Here is a 17166-nt window from a genome sequence, read left to right as displayed (position 1 = left end):
TAAAACCAAAAACTAAGCCAAAAGAATATCAATCATTATGAGTCTAGCTTTGTCAGTTACCATTAGGAGGACTTTCCAGTTGCATTTTCCAATTCTCTGCATTATGAAAGCACAACAGAATGTTAGTATTAATAATAATAATAATAATAATAATAATAATTGTTTACTCTTTCTCTTTTGATGTAAAGGTCAGATCCAGGTGGTTGTATAAAGACTGTCAGCTCTCCTTCATCACTGATATCCTCATCTTTAACTTGCTGAGAGAGAGAGAGGGAGGGAGAAAGAGGGGGGGGGGGAGACAAAGACCAAGGCACAGAAAGGGAGGAAGAGAGAGAGAGGGGAGAAAAGGGTAGGAGACAGACACTACAATTAATTTTACACTAATTAAAATAGTTACAAGTACATGCATTTAAAATTTCTCAACTTTCCCCCAATGTGTCATTATAACAATAAATCCCTAATAGAGTAATTCCTGCTTTCCTACACCAACACACCTCTACATAGAACTAAGACAAAAAGCAACAAGAATGACTGAAATGAAGGAAATACTAACTATTAATAAACTACATGCGTATATTCCAAATTTTTTAAGTGACTGAGCGTGAGTGAGGGAAAATACCGTGAGTTCATTATGCTAAGATAATGTACATACAGTGTACATACTTGTTTATTCTTTATAGACAACAGTTCAGTTAATTATAATGAGGTCTGCAATCTGATGCATGTATATGTACATGTACATATGTACATAACATTATGATAATGTATGTCTCTTAATGCTTGTTACTGTATACAAGTAAATGCAGGAACCAAATCACTGAGTGGTGGGCATTAATTAGAGTATGAAACCTAAAGTTGTTGTGTCTTTAGATGCTCATAATTTGGAAATTATTTTTCTGATTTTTGGTGTTTTCTTAAAATGGCCATAACTTGAAAAATTGAAGTCGGAATCAGCTCAAACTTGCTACACAGCATAAGTACATCAATATGTATCAGAAAATGTAATAAAAATTTGAGATGATTTCGGAGCTATTTTTTGGAAAAAACCATGGGCTATAGCCTTGGGTATTTTTCAAAAATTGGCCCATTTAAAAAAAATGCTCATAACTCGAAAATTATTTGTTGGAATCAGCTCAAACTTTTTTCATAGCATAAGGACATTAATATGTACATGTATCAGAAAATGTAATAAAAATTTGGAGTGATTTAAAAAAAACATGGCTATCAAATTACATCCAAAAACAATGTCCCAATTAGTATGGATTCACTTTCAAAAACATGACTAAACTGGCTCCCAAAATAAATTCTTACAACAACCGTGGAGTAAGTACAATCATTACTGAATAATTATGTCATAAAGTGTCGCATAATCCAAATTCTTTTACATAAGGACAAGAGAGTAATATTATACACGTCATATTATATTAATTACATGTACACTATACATGTACATGTACGCTATACATGTACATGTACATGTACCGTAATGAGATTAATAGGCGGAAAAGAGTACATGGAACATTTTAATTATTTGAGTACATGTTTCCAAAAGGAATGATGTCATAGTATTAATTATTACATAATAACCATTACTTAATTACTTTAAACTTAATAACTATTAATAACTTAATTAACAGCCAATTAGTTTCTAAATGAGTAATTAGATTAATTATAATTAACTGCAGGCAAATGCTGCTTAAAGACTACCAAGTACTGCTAATATCCTTTACTTTATGCCTCAAATTTTGCATTTCTTACAAAATTGATTACATATTATGATGAAAAAGACATAATATTCCTCTGTATAAACAAATGAGTCAATATATCCAGATATAATGGTCAGTTAGCTGATGTACATTGTAGATGCAGTAATTCTTATTACTTACAATGGACATGCTTCTTTTAGAAACTTTGTGACAAACAGAAAGAGAGAGAAAGTCCCTGAAAAGTTTTTGCAGAACACGCCTTTACTGTCTTAATTAATCTTAAGGCCCACGCCTATTTTAATTAATTAGAAGGTGTGGCTCAAAGTTAATGTTTCCATGGAAACCAATTACAAAATGGCGGACGGTAGCCAAATGGTTCTTTCTGACCTCCTCTCTTCTTCCCTGACTGGAGAAATGCCTCAAATGATGAGAGAGGGAGAAGGAATGAGCACCAGTGAGGGATTTACCTTTTCATCATCTTCTACTCTTAAAAAAGGCGAAATACCACAAACTTTTAGTTTACCTGATAATAATCCTGATCCTTCACAACAGCATCAGTTACTATCTCTACCTCCTAATATCAACGATCCTTCTCGAGGAGTACCTCGTCAATTATCTGATTTATATCCCGGGGTAGACGCTCTCTTTCATAAAATCAGCGAACAAAGAATTAATAATAATAATAATAATTTGAAAAATACATTCATTTCTGGAGGAGTTCCTAAAACTGATGAAAGGCCTTCGCCACTTTTAAAGTTAGTGAGTGATAAAAATAGTCCTCAATATCAGCCTTTCCTGGCTCCGCCCGTGATTAAATCAGTAATTGCTCCGCCTACTTTTTTAACGACTTGTATTCCCTCGTCAAAGCCACCTAATAATGCCAAAGTGCCACGTCCTATTAATTATAAGGAGTGGGTGGAGCTTGTTCTTCCTAATATTCCAACGAGACCGTTTGTTCCTAAACTCCTCCCACCTTCAGCTGTGGCCCCGCCCCTTTTAAAATTAGAAGATCCTCTATCAAAAATGAGAGCTAACGGTTTCAAATTACTTACTTTACCCTCGGACGTCCCAAACATGCAACATGTACATGTACGTAAGAGCCGAAGTAGAGTCACGCCCACTAGTCGACAAAAAAGACAAATAAGATTTAAATCTCCTGATCATACGGTTACCACGGCTACTAAAGCCATGCCCATTAGGATTACGTCATCATCCGACGAAATTTTGTCCAGTCCAGACTCATCTCTTAGCAACAAGCCACGCCCATCATCACCTAATAACGAACAATTAGCACTACCTAAAGAAATTTCTCCTCAAACTTTACCTAGCAACAAGCCCCGCCCACAAGATACCCGTCTCACTAAAAATCAATTAACTCTTAGTGCAATAAAACACGTTAACATTAGTACCAGCAGCTATAGTGAAGAAGAGGAGAAGGAGGAAAAATTATTAGTATCATCACACACTCATTCACCATCACACCACTCACCTACTTCTCCTTGTTCAGGTACACCTCCTCGTTCCCCTTCCCCTTGTTCAGGAACACCCCCACGACCCCCTTCCCCTCGTTCTCCTTCTCCTCCTCGTTCACCCTCACACCGTTCCCCCTCTCTCTCACCTCCTCCAACTAAACGGGTACCATCACTAAAGACATCAGTTGCCGTACAAGTTGATATTAATGATAAATCACACCTACCTAATGATGGGCAGAGACTATACACTGACGTCATTGATATTGAGGAGGAGGAGGATGTGGAGGAAGAGGTTTTTATGGTAACGGATCGGGTCACTAGGACTCCGCCTATTCCTCGCCATCACTATGGCAACCGACCTGATGACGTCATGAAGCAGTTTGAACTGCTAGAGAAGCAGTTGTCCTTACTGGAAGCTAACGCTGAAGACATTAAAGATGATTTCATGACATCAAGAAGAGTAAGACAAGAACTTCTTTGATAATTACAGCATGCAATGTACACAGCTAGAAATTTTTGTGGCCCATTTGTTTTGCAGAAAATATAAAATTTAATCCTTAAATTTTTTCTCAGGCCAATTTACATGTAGGTGCATTAGCAAAAATAAAATCTGTAAAAATTTTACTGGTTATATATTTGCAAAAAATTTTAGGCCACAGACATTTCTAGCTACATGTATATTGCACACAACTCTTTCCTTCTCTAGATATTAAGCACTATTGATAGACTCACTCCCACTGGTGGACAAGAGGCTCTCACTCCTTCTAAATATGGTCAACCTTTTCCATCACCTTTTGCAACTCCTCGTTACGATATTGGATCTATAGAGAGGTCTCTACCTCCTACTCCAAACTATAAGAAAGGAACAGATACACCTAGGAGGTGATCCTTCTCTGTCTGTCTCTCTCTGTCTCTGTCTCTGTCTCTCTGTCTCTGTCTCTCTGTCTCTCTCTCTCTCTCTCTCTCTTTCTCTCTTTCTCTCTTTCTCTCTCTCTCTCTCTCCCTCTCTACCTCTTTCTACATGTACATGTACTTACTATTTTAGTGGAATCAATATACATGTACATTGTACATGTATAAGATGCATAAATTTTGCATGTGGTTTTAATACTTTAGGTTTGCAATACACTTTCTCTTTCTTTTCCACACATTGCCCTCTACACCATAACACTCCTCATTAAAGAGAAACTCATGATTCACAATAAAATACTCTCTAGTAGAAATACATTTACATGTACACACACTTTAGTACATGTGCACTGTTGCTTTTGAGTACTAGAGAGAGGGAGATAAGAACTTATTGTTTGTGCCAGTTACAAACATGCAACCATGGGTAGGAAATTAAGATTCTTAATAATGACAAGTACATGTAGGTATCAACCACCATAGCTAAAAACGCACACACATACCATCTAGCTCTTGAATAAGTGTAGTACATGTGTAGTAGATTGATACAGTATAACCTGCTATTGTGGACACTCTAAAATAAGGAGGCCTCTATAATGAGGACAGGTAGTATCAGTCCCAATACAATAGTAATGTGTATTAATGAACCTCTGAAATAAGGACAGGTTCATAATCAGGAGCTAGTGTATTATTGGGTACCAAGTAGACAGATTGACTGTAGATGTAGAGGATTGGTTGAATATTAAAATACAAAATGTTCCGTCATGTTGAAAGTTCAATTATTACAATATACATGTAAATGTGTATTGGTGAACCTCTGAAATAAGAACACTTATAATCAGGACATTATTATTGGGTCCCAAATAGACAAGTTTGACTGTATATGATTAGCTGAGTATTATAATATTAAAATCCAAAATGTACTGTCATGTTGAAAGTTCACTGGTATATGTACATGTACATGTGTAGCGTTACTGATGAAGTGATTGCTATGTAGAGGCAGACTACTGGCAAGATGTAAACTGTTTTTCACTTGAGGATCTACTCCTCTTTAATCTCCAATAACAATATGATGCAGCGTTCAATAGTACATGTAATATGTACATGTATTATTGCAGTAGTATAATAATAATGATGATGATAATAAATGTTCTCTTATCTTTTACAGATAAAGTAATTCTACATTTAAAAACAAAATATCTAGTTATTGTAAAATTATTATTTTCACTCTAGGCATTTTAAACAAATAACATTTAGTAATAAAAAATATTACATTTCTGTCGTGGATTTACTTGTTACTTCTATTACTTCTTTTACTAGTCAATTGCACACTTTTAGAAGTACTACTCCTAACACTGACATCACTAATGATGGAGTGTCTCTTGATGGTGATTCTAATGAGAAGAGAAGCAATCTAAGAAGATGGATGTCGAAGAAGTTTTACGAACGAAATACCGAGTACAAGAACCAGCGTGAAGAACTGAGAAGGAAAGAGAAGCGACCTTTTAAAACCAAAGTATAAATAGAAGGGGAGAGAGAGAGAGAGAGGAAAAGGGAACTGTAACCAAAAGGTGTATACATGTACCTAGATCACTATTACAACTATGCTATGTGTGATTGACTATAATAACTGTGTGGTGTGGAGCCTGATTAATGAATGATAGCATATTTATTTAATAATGATGATGGCTGTGAGTAACTTTTATCACTCACTAAATTCCCCCCCTCTCTCTTTCTCTCTTTAGTCTTCTTCCTCCACACCTAAGAAACCTCTACATCAGAAAAGGTAAAGTACATGTACATGTACTTGCATGTACACACTTTGCGCTGAAAATTCATGTGTTGCATGTGCATGTATAGAAATATATATTTTGTGTTTGAAGTTATAGCTGTTACTATAGACAGCTTTGATAAATTGCCATAATTAACATTGTACATGTACATGTATGTACACCTTCATATGCATCTAACATTGGTGTACATGTACATGTACAATGTATAACTGATTGTCACTTCAACTTGTCAAGACCATGTACATGTATGTACATGCCTAAGTAAAGTGTAAAAATATTTGTATTTAAGTTAATGTTCATGATGTTATCTTCTCTCTCTTTCTTTCTGCTTTCTTCTTTCTTTTTTCTTTCTTCTCTTTAGAGAACAAGAGGAGATTAATCGTCACTCGCGACTAAAAGAAGCTCACAGTCTCATGGAGGACATGCTACAATCAAGCTCTCTTCTCTCAAACTCACTTAAACATCAACTACCAACTGAACCAGAAACAAGCAACAAGAAAAAGAAAAAGACCATCACTAGTACTACTACTAGTATCAAAGAGAAGAGAGAGAAGGAGAATAGAAGAGGGTTTGGTGCAAGGACATCAAGAAGTGTCCAGCAATCACCAGTAAGGACTGAGGGAGGAGGGTATAGCAAGAGGAGGATAGCTAGTGTGGAGGGACTAACACCAAGAGAACAAGATAAAATGGCAGAAATACTGGTAGGAAGAAGAATATGCATAAATGTACATGAACTTTTAGCTCAGGAGTTTGCTTCACATATATTTTATATGGTGTTTTCATTTGTTTTAGGCAACTTTTAAAAACAAGAGAGGTGATTCTTCGTCTTCTTCTGTAGACTGGGATGAAGTAGATGAAATAATGGCTGCATCCAGTTAATGACATCTTCCTTAATGAATTCCACTCTCTCTTTTCCATCTACATCATGTATTTGTACATTTGTTGTCCTGCAATTTTAACACCTTCATATACGTGAAAATTGATTATTAATGAGCCACGCCTACACGACCTCGCGCTAGTCAAAATAAAACCAGCAAAAAAGGAGAGAGAAAAGGAAGACTATCTTTAGTACCCTTGTTATATCAAGGTTTTGAAGCTCAAGCGGCAGAAAAGAAGATTGAGCGAGTAGATTAGGCCGTGTAGGAGAAGGAGCGAATGCAATTTGTAATGCATGACTGAGATGAAGCCACAACTCTGCAAACTGACTCGTGAAGGAAGACTACAATTCATGAAACACCTGCTGTGGTATCTACTTCTTTCCTCTGCCTTCTCTTCATGCTACAGTCATGGAACCTGTCCACAAACGTGTCAGAGGGCTTATTATACGGATTGTAAGTCTCATGCATACAGTAAAAGTACATTAAAGCCTAAAGCCATTAGTAAGTTAGTTTAAGCTTGGAGAAAGCAGGAGTGTCTTGGGAGCATATCATAACTATGCGGGTTAGGGCAGGGGATTTCTATTACAGAGCTTCTCCTTTTTGTCTCTTATTGTGTTATAGTGTGGGCTTCACTTGCGTTTTCATATTGATATTCCATTGACTGATCTACACTATGAATGCGGCTTATACTGAAGTATAACATGCAGCTTGCATCTATTGTATAGTTGCATGCTTTGTTGAGTAAACTTTATTTGCACATTTGTTGATTTTTAATGCAATACTGAGCTTTCCCCCTTAACTTATAATCATATGTGTACATGTATATAATACTTCTTTATTTGCATAACCTTTATTTATTCTTTTTTATACTATTTTATAGCAATCACCACGTGTAGTGGAGTCCCTCTCAAATGGACCAAGACCGAAGACACAAGATTCGAGAATCTTTCAAACTGCCTAAAGAGCAGTACCCCAAGCAACCTCTATGTAACTCAGCCTCGGTCTCTCTCATTCCTTACTGAGCCTGTCTATCATACAAGCTATGCAGGGGAGAGCTTGAATCTTAACTGCTCAGTTTCTCCAACTCCTGTGTGCTATAAGTATGATGGGAGCTGTCCCACTCTGTCTTGGTTTCGAGATGAAGTTCAATTGAGTAGTGGTAACTCTACTCTCTCAGTCTCCACCAATGGATCTTATTATTGCAAACTTTTCGATGGAAACTACACCATTAGGAGTTTGCCACAGATTGTAACCTTCATAGATGATTCTAATGGTATGTAGTACATGTACAGAACCATGTGCCTCCATGCAAACTTTATCCATGCTAAGAATAATAGAATCATAAAGGACTACCATATCCCATTGGTCTGTGTATATAGCCTGATGTATAGATAAGTGTCTGTTTTTAGATAAGTTTTTCAACTGAGACTGCATGGTATTTCCCTTAGGCTTTATAAACACTAATACTGCACATTCATTCATGCAACCATGCATCATTCTTAGTAGCTGGTTTTTTGTTATGATGATACACTATCATTCTCATTGATCCCCTAATGCACATTATGTACACGTCTCATTCTTTATATTGTTTTTGGGGGGTCAGGTGTATCCTGTGTTAGTGGCTAATGAATATTAAAGCAATGAATATGATTTGAGGTGTTAGCTGGGCACTCCCACATTGGCTGTTAATTCTTTATTAGGAGATCTGACCTTAATAATGATATTTATCTGTTGTCTAATTTTGCATAAGAATGTGTAATAGGTTTTGCATTATTTTAGCTGCCTATTTCTCTTCTCTCCCTCTCTCTCTCTCTCTCTCCCCCTCTCTCTCCCCCCTCTCTCTCTTCCCCTTCTCTCTCTAGTTCCTCTTACATTTAGTAATCTCATCTACAACACTACAGCCTCTTCTTCCTTCTATCAAATAAATGACGTGACGAGTGTCAAAATAGACCTGCCACCAGGTGGAGGTTCAGCCTTCCTTGACTGCACTCCTTCTAAACCAACCTCTTCAACTCCAACATGGCTTGAGTGTCATACATGTACTGACATACCTGGCAACAAATATGTGAAGATTGTGAGAGCTGATAAAGACACTGAGGTTGTTGTGTGTCAAGTTAATTCAGTCGTAAGGACCTTTAGCTTTAAAGTCACTGATGCTACAGGTAAACTAAGATTCACAACATGTAATAGTATTATTTTTTTGCATGATGACATTCCCCCCTTTGGTGCTTTTGTTTTGTATTAATAATGATGACAAATGAGAGAATGGTAGTTCAATATACATATGTGTACATGCATTTCAATTCTATTATCATTACAATAGCTTTCTGCAGCTTGTCTGTTATCATTGTCATATCCCAATGTTTCTGGTATGAGTGTATTTAAGACTTTGAGTGCTTTGTGTAGTCCATACACATCAATGGTGTCGTATTACTTGTGACTATTAGGATTCATAGTCTGAGAGAGGAGGGAGGGAGGGTTTGGTATGAGAGACTAATGTCATTCATGAAGTGACAGACCATGCATTGCTAGTATTGTTTCACCTTTAACCTGTCACTCCCTTTTATCACCTCTCTCTCTCTCCCTCTCTCTCTCTCCCTCTCTCTCCCTCTCTCCCTCTCTCTCTCTCCCTCTCTCTCTCTCTCTCTCTCTCTCTCTCTCCCTCTCTCCCTCTCTCTCCCTGTCTCCTCTCTCTCTCTTTTAGATCCTGTATTTGTTGTTACTCCTCGGTCTCAGACAGTAGCAGCTGGTAAATCCCTCACTTTATACTGCCTTGTTAATGCCAGCAGTTTAAACAGTTCCATACACTACTCTTGGTACAAGAATGATGATGATACTCCACTACATACACCAATTCCCCAAGTCCTCATTATTAATAATATCAATGATTCAGCTCACTATACATGCTCTGTCACCACTGGAGGGATTAATATGAGCCACACTGCATATGTGAACGTCATAGGTATGTGCAGTATACTCCAGTATATCCTTGTATATTTTTGCATATGTACAGTATAGTCCAGTATATCCTAATATACTTTTACATATTAACAGTATACTCCAGTATATCCTTGTATAATTTTGCATAATTAGTATATTCTTGCATGTTATACTCTTGCATACATGTATCTTCAATATATTCTAGTATACTTCTGCATATTCTTGCATATGTTAGTATATTCTTGTATTCTAGGGAGACCCATTGTTAACATTGCATGGAGTATTGAAGGCTCTTCTGACCCCGGTAGCCATTTTGTTTCTCCCGATACCTCTAAAGATATTAATATCACTGCTCCGGCAAATATCACACTTTTCTGCGGAGTCAGCACTTCTTCCAATTCCTCTCAATCATTTTCCATTTTCTGGTACTTTCGTGGTCAGCTCGTGACGACAAACTCTTTGTTTCCACAGTTACTCAATGACTCCGCCCTCTTTCTATCGAGCAACTATTCTCTCGATCATTTTCTTAGCAGCTACCAGTGTGTGGTGAAAGGAGAGTATCACTGGAGGAGCAGTCAAGTTAGAATAAAATATACAGGTAAATTTAAAAATAATACAATATGAGCTATTTATTTGTTTATTATTTATTATTTTACCAATTGCTAAATGCATGCAGTTGCTTGTATGTATGGCATACATGTACATGTACATGTAAATGCACATGTATTGGAGGTGTCATATACATGTACATGTATGGTGTTAAGATATGAATCTCAGTATACTAGATATTTTCTCACTGTAATAAATATGTGCTCATGATGTAATATGTGTCATCATGATGGTTATACCTGTACCACACACACGCCCCAAGCTTATACATGTACATGTATATGTACATGTACATGTATATGTACATGTACATGTAATGAATATTAATTATCATGAGTATATTATATTACATATTGAGGTATTTACCCTTTACTGGTCTATTGTTTCACCTGCTACTCCTCCCTCTCTCTCTCTCTCTCTCTCCCTCTCTTTCTTTCTCCCCCTCTCTCTTTCAGATAAACCCAATCCACCTGGTCCTATCAGTGTCTCCCAGCTCTCTGAACTCGGTAGCTTCACACATAACGACACCTACACAATCAGTTGGGATCCTCCCAATCACTTGTTAGTAGGAGACAACAGCTACCAACTTGAGTACAACCTATTGATGCTACATAACTTCAAAGATGGTTCCTGCCCTCATTCCAGTCAGCATGCCTTGTATACACTAAGGACTAGCTCCACTTGTATACTGTATGATACTTTTTGCGATACTTTGATGTTTACTGGGACGAGAAGGTTCTTTGTGTCTGCCGTAGTAATGAGGCCGGGAGAAGAAGAGGAGGAGGAGGTGTTTAGTGATTATGTGTATAGTGACTTGGACGGGAATGTACCGGCTCAATCATGTGGAATACCCAGTAAGAGTTAGAAGAGAGAGAGAGAGAGATAGAGAGAGGAATTTTATGTAGAGTGCAAGCATCAGATATAATGTATATACATGTAGCATGAAAATTTTGTCAAAAAAACTTTTTATGTGTGATTCAATTTCTTATAATTGCAGACTTTTAGTTATAAATTTTCTTGCTGTGTTAAAGAATAATAGAGAACAGCTAATCTCATTTTTGTCTGTCTTTCTTTCTAGATCATGATTTGGGTCACCCTACTGCATTAGTCCTCAGCAATATGTCTGTATCTATGACAACCAATGAAGCTGATAATAAATTTGACGTGACGTTTAGCTTTGATTCCATTTCTGAGTCTTATAGCAGCTACTATGGGCCTTATAACGCAAGCTGGTTGATGAATATCTATTACACATATCAAGTGAACTATTCTTGTATTGGAATGAATATGAACATACCTGTCACTCACATGCATCATAATGAAGCTACAGTAAGAAAGAAAGAGGGAGAGAGGGAGGGAGAGAGAGAGAGAGAGGGAGAGAGAGAGAGAGAGAGAGAGAGAGAGAGAGAGAGAGAGAGAGAGAGAGAGAGAGAGAGATGCCATTAGCTGTGTATTATCATAATATTTTCATTTCTTATTCATACAGAGTAACATTTATCAGTTTGGTTGCTTGCTTCATTGCTCTTGGTGGGTCACCCTTTGGTATTTCATGGAGGAACCGATTGATAAGCTAACGACGGCTAAAATGAGCTTTAGCACTCCAGCACTCCCTCCTATAGCAGCTCCAGTACTCACTAATGTAACCTGGAACAATAGGAATGGGAATAACTTCACTGCTAATTTTGAGGTATCATTATTACTATTAATTTATTATTATTTACATGTACATGTATAATTACAAAAACGATGCTAAAATTTACCTAATATTACAATATCATTATTATTACAAATTTAATATTGTATTTTTCTCTTTCCTCTATAGCTCCATGCAACATGTGGTGTTAGCAATGTTACAGTGAGACTGAACTGCAGTGGATCAATCAGCTATCAAGTCATCACTGATGCCATCACTGATATCGTTAATAGATCAAGCGTTAGTATCAGCATCAACAATACTTACTGCTGGGATCAATGCCGCGTTAGTATATCATACTCAAATGATGCAGGAAAGAGCAAATGGAGCAATACACTCACTCTAGCTAACTGGACCAACTTAGGTAGAAATAAAATCCTTTTTTATATAAATCTTTTATTTTTATTCATGTCTTTTCTAGATAATTATGGTTTTGTGCAGGATAATGTGAATTTTACGATAATGAACTCCAGTTTTATTCGAATGAATTGGGAGCTAACTGATACTATGGAGTGTCTTTCTTCTCGTAGGCTGTACTATTATGTAAAGATACAATGGATTCCTGAGGAATGCAGTCAAAAAACATCTGATCCAAATTACTGGGAGTACAAAGGAAGTCTCAATATATCACTGAGGGATGAATTTCATATGATTGATGTTGGGGATAGTGGTCATGATCATTATTGCATCAGGGCTTCTTTCTGTGGAGCTAACTTGCCGTGTACTGAGAGCTATGTGTATGATGTGAATGTATTTAATAGAGCAGGTAATATACAGTATTTATTTATTATTGTTATTATTATTAGTTGTAGTAGTAGTAGTATTATTAGAGTGTATTATTAGTGCTTGAAATTTTGGCTGATTTTATTATTATTTTTTTTCTTAATTGCAGGGTCTTCCTCCTCTCCATCCCCCAGCCCTTCTCCAACTGTTGGAGTTTCCTCAAGTTCTGCTGGTATTGATGATAAAAATAAAACCTACATCATAATAGGAGGAGTAGTTGGAGGATGCATTTTATTAGCAGTGTTCATTACCTGCTTCACTTGCTGTTACTGTTACTATAGAAAGCAAAAAAGGAAAAGGGAGCAGCAGCAACAACGACTGATAACACAAGTAAGAAATAATCAATGGAGACAGTATGCAAGGGAGCAACTGAATCAGCTCAAACTTTCTACACAACATAAGTACATGTACTTGTGTATTAAATTTAGTCAAACACTTCATTGGACTTTAGCCCAATTTTGGAGCAACTTTAAAAAAATTGTAAAAGATGCAATTTTGATCAAAATGAGCTCAAACTTTCTACACAGCATAAAAACATTTATACATGTACATGTATGTACTTGTGTATTTTTGTAAAAACATAGTCAAACACTTCACAACTTAATTTCATTCATTTACAGGTGCATGAACACGAGGAACAGACTGTCAAGCTTCTCGATGATGAAGAAGAATCAGTCACCAGTGAGAAGACAATCGTACAAAGCCTTATACCTAACAAACCTTACGATGAAGAAATAATGGAGCAATACCTTGAACAGTGTCAGACTCAGAGCCGACAATACCTACGGGACATAGAAGAGGGCGGAGACCACACTGAGTTAGAGCCAGGGGACAAGGAGGAACAGAGGCCTAACGATCAACGGCCGCCTCCGCCTCTTTTTGTAGGAGCTCAGAAACAAAAGAAATCAACAATCACTCATTTAGCATCTAATAATGAAGAATCAAACATGTCGTTTGGAGGCGACAGGCTTCATAAGTTATCACCTTTAGCTAATCCACCTGGAGTAACAGTATCAGTGATGTTACCTCCTCCTCCTTCCTCTCTCTCTCTCTTCCCTTCTTCTTTCCAGGATGATAATGGATACACTCATCACCAAGACTTTCACACGACGAGAGAAGGCGCAGCTGCATTAAACAAGACCACACCCACCTCTACAAAACTCGATGACATTGAATTAGATTTGTTGATTAGCCCAGAAGATGAGGAGCCACCCATGACCACACCTACCACTGTATCAATGCTATCTTTAAATAATAATGCACCGTCAGCTATTGGAGGCTTAAATGTTATGCAACATCCTCCAATTAACATTCAAACTAGCGATTACCTTCCTAGTTTCCCATTACAAGCTCCACCTACTCATACACGCCCACCTACTGGTCGCTCAACCGAAAACACGCCCATACCATCAAATAGCTCTTCGCTATTGTCACTAGCTACAGTTGAAGGTCAGGGGGGCGGTACCAGCAGTGGGAACGAGAGCAAGCAGAGCAAGGATAGCTGCTTAGAGCCTCCGGGCAGTTTTGAGAGAAACATTAGGAAAAATGAAATGTTGAATCAGGGGCGTAGGCGCATGAGGGAAGGGTCCAGGAGAACGAAAGGAGGAAGGAAATCAAGTTCAAGGCAGTCGTTTGCTTCTCGTTCTCTCTCCAACAGAAGCAGCAGTTCTTCTGGTATATTATCTTCGGGCGGTTCCACTGATTCCGTGTTCTTATCAAATCCTTCAATCATTCGTGATCCTCCTCGCCATCCCTCTAATCTATCTCTTACTAAAACATCATCCGGTGGCTGTCCTCTGCCCACGGGGGCTGGTCCTTCAAGGACGAGGAGGTCCAGTGGGTTTGAGTCTGATCCTAACACACCGAAATCAGCTCAAAGCATTGAAGGACAGAATAAAGGAGGACTAGACATGGGGACGACCTTTTTCCCTTTTCCTCCTACTACTTTATCGAGTACTATAAATGGAAGTCAGAACTCTTTGACAGCTTTGCCACAGAAAGACATGATTGCTCTGCAGCAATCTGTGGTTGGTGATTATATAGTTGAAGCTAATAATGTAACAGGAATGAACGTAATGTCTGATCAAACTAAATTTCCGATATCAGCAATCAATGCAGAGTATATTAGTGAACCAACCTGGCCTCCTCCTCCTTTCTCTTATCAAAAGAATACTCGATCTATTTCTCCTCCTCCTCTCTCTCCTCATCTTCTTTCTCCCCCATCTATTTCTCCTTTATCTCCATCTCCTCCAACTTCTCCATTCTCTTTCTCTCCTCCGGTCTCACCTACTAAATCTTTCTCCACTGGATTAAATCAACTAAAACCAGCAACTCTACCTTCAACTAATGCTAGTAGAAGATCATCAGTGGAAGATACAAAAAGAAGATCCTCTGCCCAGCTTACTCCAGTTCAAGAACTCTTAAATATGAAGAGGAATTCTCTTGATTCAACTAACGCCCATATACCATCACTTTCTACTACTAGTAGCTTCATGACATTACAGCATCAAACTCCTAAAACTCCTACTACTACATCATTCTCCTCTAATTTTTCTCCCTCTCCATTCTCTTCTCTCTCCTTTCCTCCTTTAACTCTCACACCATCTACTAATTCTTCGTTACCTTGTCCAGCAACTCAAGCTAGCACTTCATCATCATTATACTCGACTGTGTCACAATTAACGCCGTTAAAATCAGTGGGTTCAGTATCAAAATCAGTGATGAGTCAACCAGTAGGACCATCTTTGTTCTCTACACCATTGGGATCACTATCAAGCTCAAAACCAGGAGCTTCATTTGGCTTAAATATGAGTCAATTTGGATCAAATACAACAGGAACAGATTATCTACCTGCAGTCCCTCCAGTATCTCCAACAAGAATTAATTTAAAGCAACCATCAGTTGCACCTACAGCTCCTGTCATTAATGGAGGAATGAGAAGACAGACTGCAGAGGAAAATACTAGCTACTCTAGTAATGGAAGGAATGATAGCAGAAAGCAATCACTGGATTATGTAGCTAACATCAGTGGTTCTAATCCCTTTACTGTTCCTCTCTCTTCTTCTTTCTATGCTGCTAATGTGACTAGCACTACTGCAGCACAGTCTAACACTGTTGTTACAAGACAGACTCCTACAACTCCTTCCTATACTGGTATACCTTCTCTTTACTCTTTTAAGAGTTCAGAGCAAAAATCACATCCAACTTCATCCAGCTATGCAACCAATCATGCATACTTAAAGGTAGCTGATTCTACAGTATCTCAATCACAGCAGCTACTAGACAATGGAGGACTACAGTCTATTATAAATGATGAGTTACCATCATTACCACCGGAGTTAGCTACAGTTCCAGTTACACCTACTCGTACTGATAGTGTGACAAGTGAAGTTGATGATTCTTACAGTATTCCTAGCATGACCAGCTCAATACAAGAACTGATTAATAATAATGAAGAGGAGGAAGGAGATTCAATGCCATTTTTAATAGAACAGTTCATTGATGAGTCACCATCAGCTGCTAGAACTAATGACTATATCTCTTAATTTATTCTTTTGCCATTTTAATTTTTTGTTTTCTACCTTCCTAACACCGGAAGTTGACCATAAATCCGGCCATGACGCTAGCGCATGAAAAAACATGCGTCATGGCGCACGCGAGTTTTTATGAGCCACACCCTCGTAATTGCTATCTTGCAAAAATAATGATTGATTTGTGTCAGTGGAGAGTTAAAGTAGGATCATGGTAGGATCTTGGAACTGTTACCGCCATTGGGCACAATCCAGTGCTTGTACTAGTAGTACTAGTAACATTTACTGTGGAACTGGAGCTAGTAAAGCTGGGAACGAGACTAGATCTAGATCTGCTTCACAAGTGAAGACTCCGCCCGTTTTGTTTATTTTTTGTCTTCTTATCCTCCTCTTCATATCAGGGGATGTGGAACTTAATCCTGGACCCACTCTTACAGGCAAGGCTGATCTATGCAGTTTAGTGTTTATTATACATCATAATAGATAAGCCAACAAAAGATGAATTGGTTGAGTTATTGAGTAGCTCAAAGTTTACTGCTGGTACTTGGGAACAGTTTGTCTGTTGTCTTCCTAACATGACACAAGAAGTCCTTAGCAATATTATTATTAAGCAGAAAGAGGAATTAGAGGATATCAAACCTCTTGATAGCATGAGGGATGTTGCTCAATGTTGTCTTAATAATAATGTAACTTGGAGAAACATCATTGTTGCTTTGCTGGATGCTGGTGAAATTACTTTAGCTCATATTGTCTTAGATGAGCATTCAGGTATAAAAATTTATGTTCATACAGCAACTATTTCTTCTTACTTTAGGTACAAATTTGAGTAATAATGTCTACAGAACGGTGAAGCAAG

General features: G+C 37.7%; 2 protein-coding genes and 1 long non-coding RNA gene across 3 annotated transcripts; 2 read left to right on the top strand and 1 right to left on the bottom strand.

The window, feature by feature from the left end:
- Positions 1-43: 43 nt before the first annotated feature.
- Positions 44-1994, bottom strand: LOC109586267 (uncharacterized). Its single transcript, XR_002186908.1, has 3 exons — positions 1887-1994; positions 168-257; positions 44-96 (listed from the first exon to the last, which is right to left on the bottom strand). It is a non-coding gene; the product is annotated as an uncharacterized LOC109586267 (long non-coding RNA).
- A 52-nt stretch (positions 1995-2046) lies between these two features.
- Positions 2047-6849, top strand: LOC109586270 (proteoglycan 4-like). The gene is made up of 6 exons (XM_020002441.1): positions 2047-3638; positions 3885-4060; positions 5405-5600; positions 5830-5870; positions 6239-6578; positions 6670-6849. The coding sequence occupies exons 1-6, from the start codon at positions 2061-2063 to the stop codon at positions 6754-6756; spliced, it is 2418 nt and encodes an 805-aa protein (XP_019858000.1). The 5' UTR covers positions 2047-2060; the 3' UTR covers positions 6757-6849.
- A 66-nt stretch (positions 6850-6915) lies between these two features.
- Positions 6916-16325, top strand: LOC109586266 (uncharacterized). The gene is made up of 12 exons (XM_020002439.1): positions 6916-7208; positions 7636-8028; positions 8618-8917; positions 9460-9717; positions 9949-10293; positions 10760-11158; positions 11383-11633; positions 11791-11991; positions 12127-12361; positions 12419-12763; positions 12890-13110; positions 13401-16325. Exons 1-12 carry the CDS (start codon positions 7049-7051, stop codon positions 16323-16325), a joined length of 6033 nt encoding a protein of 2010 aa, XP_019857998.1. The 5' UTR covers positions 6916-7048.
- The last annotated feature ends 841 nt before the right edge of the window (positions 16326-17166 follow it).

This window comes from Amphimedon queenslandica, unplaced genomic scaffold, assembly GCF_000090795.2.
Source record: "Amphimedon queenslandica unplaced genomic scaffold, v1.1 AMPQUscaffold_12913, whole genome shotgun sequence".
Classification (NCBI taxonomy): Eukaryota; Metazoa; Porifera; class Demospongiae; order Haplosclerida; family Niphatidae; genus Amphimedon; species Amphimedon queenslandica.
The sequence above is the reverse complement of the archived record's forward strand: the minus strand, read 5'-3'. Positions and strand labels throughout refer to the sequence as shown.

Coding starts and splice junctions, on each gene's coding strand:
- LOC109586270 (XM_020002441.1), top strand. CDS start 2,061: ATGGCGGACGGTAGCCAAATGGTTCTTTCTGACCTCCTCTCTTCTTCC. Junction 3,639..3,884: donor ATTTCATGACATCAAGAAGA/GTAAGACAAGAA, acceptor TTCCTTCTCTAG/ATATTAAGCACTATTGATAG. Junction 4,061..5,404: donor GGAACAGATACACCTAGGAG/GTGATCCTTCTC, acceptor TTCTTTTACTAG/TCAATTGCACACTTTTAGAA.
- LOC109586266 (XM_020002439.1), top strand. CDS start 7,049: ATGACTGAGATGAAGCCACAACTCTGCAAACTGACTCGTGAAGGAAGA. Junction 8,918..9,459: donor TAAAGTCACTGATGCTACAG/GTAAACTAAGAT, acceptor TCTCTCTTTTAG/ATCCTGTATTTGTTGTTACT. Junction 12,764..12,889: donor GAATGTATTTAATAGAGCAG/GTAATATACAGT, acceptor TCTTAATTGCAG/GGTCTTCCTCCTCTCCATCC.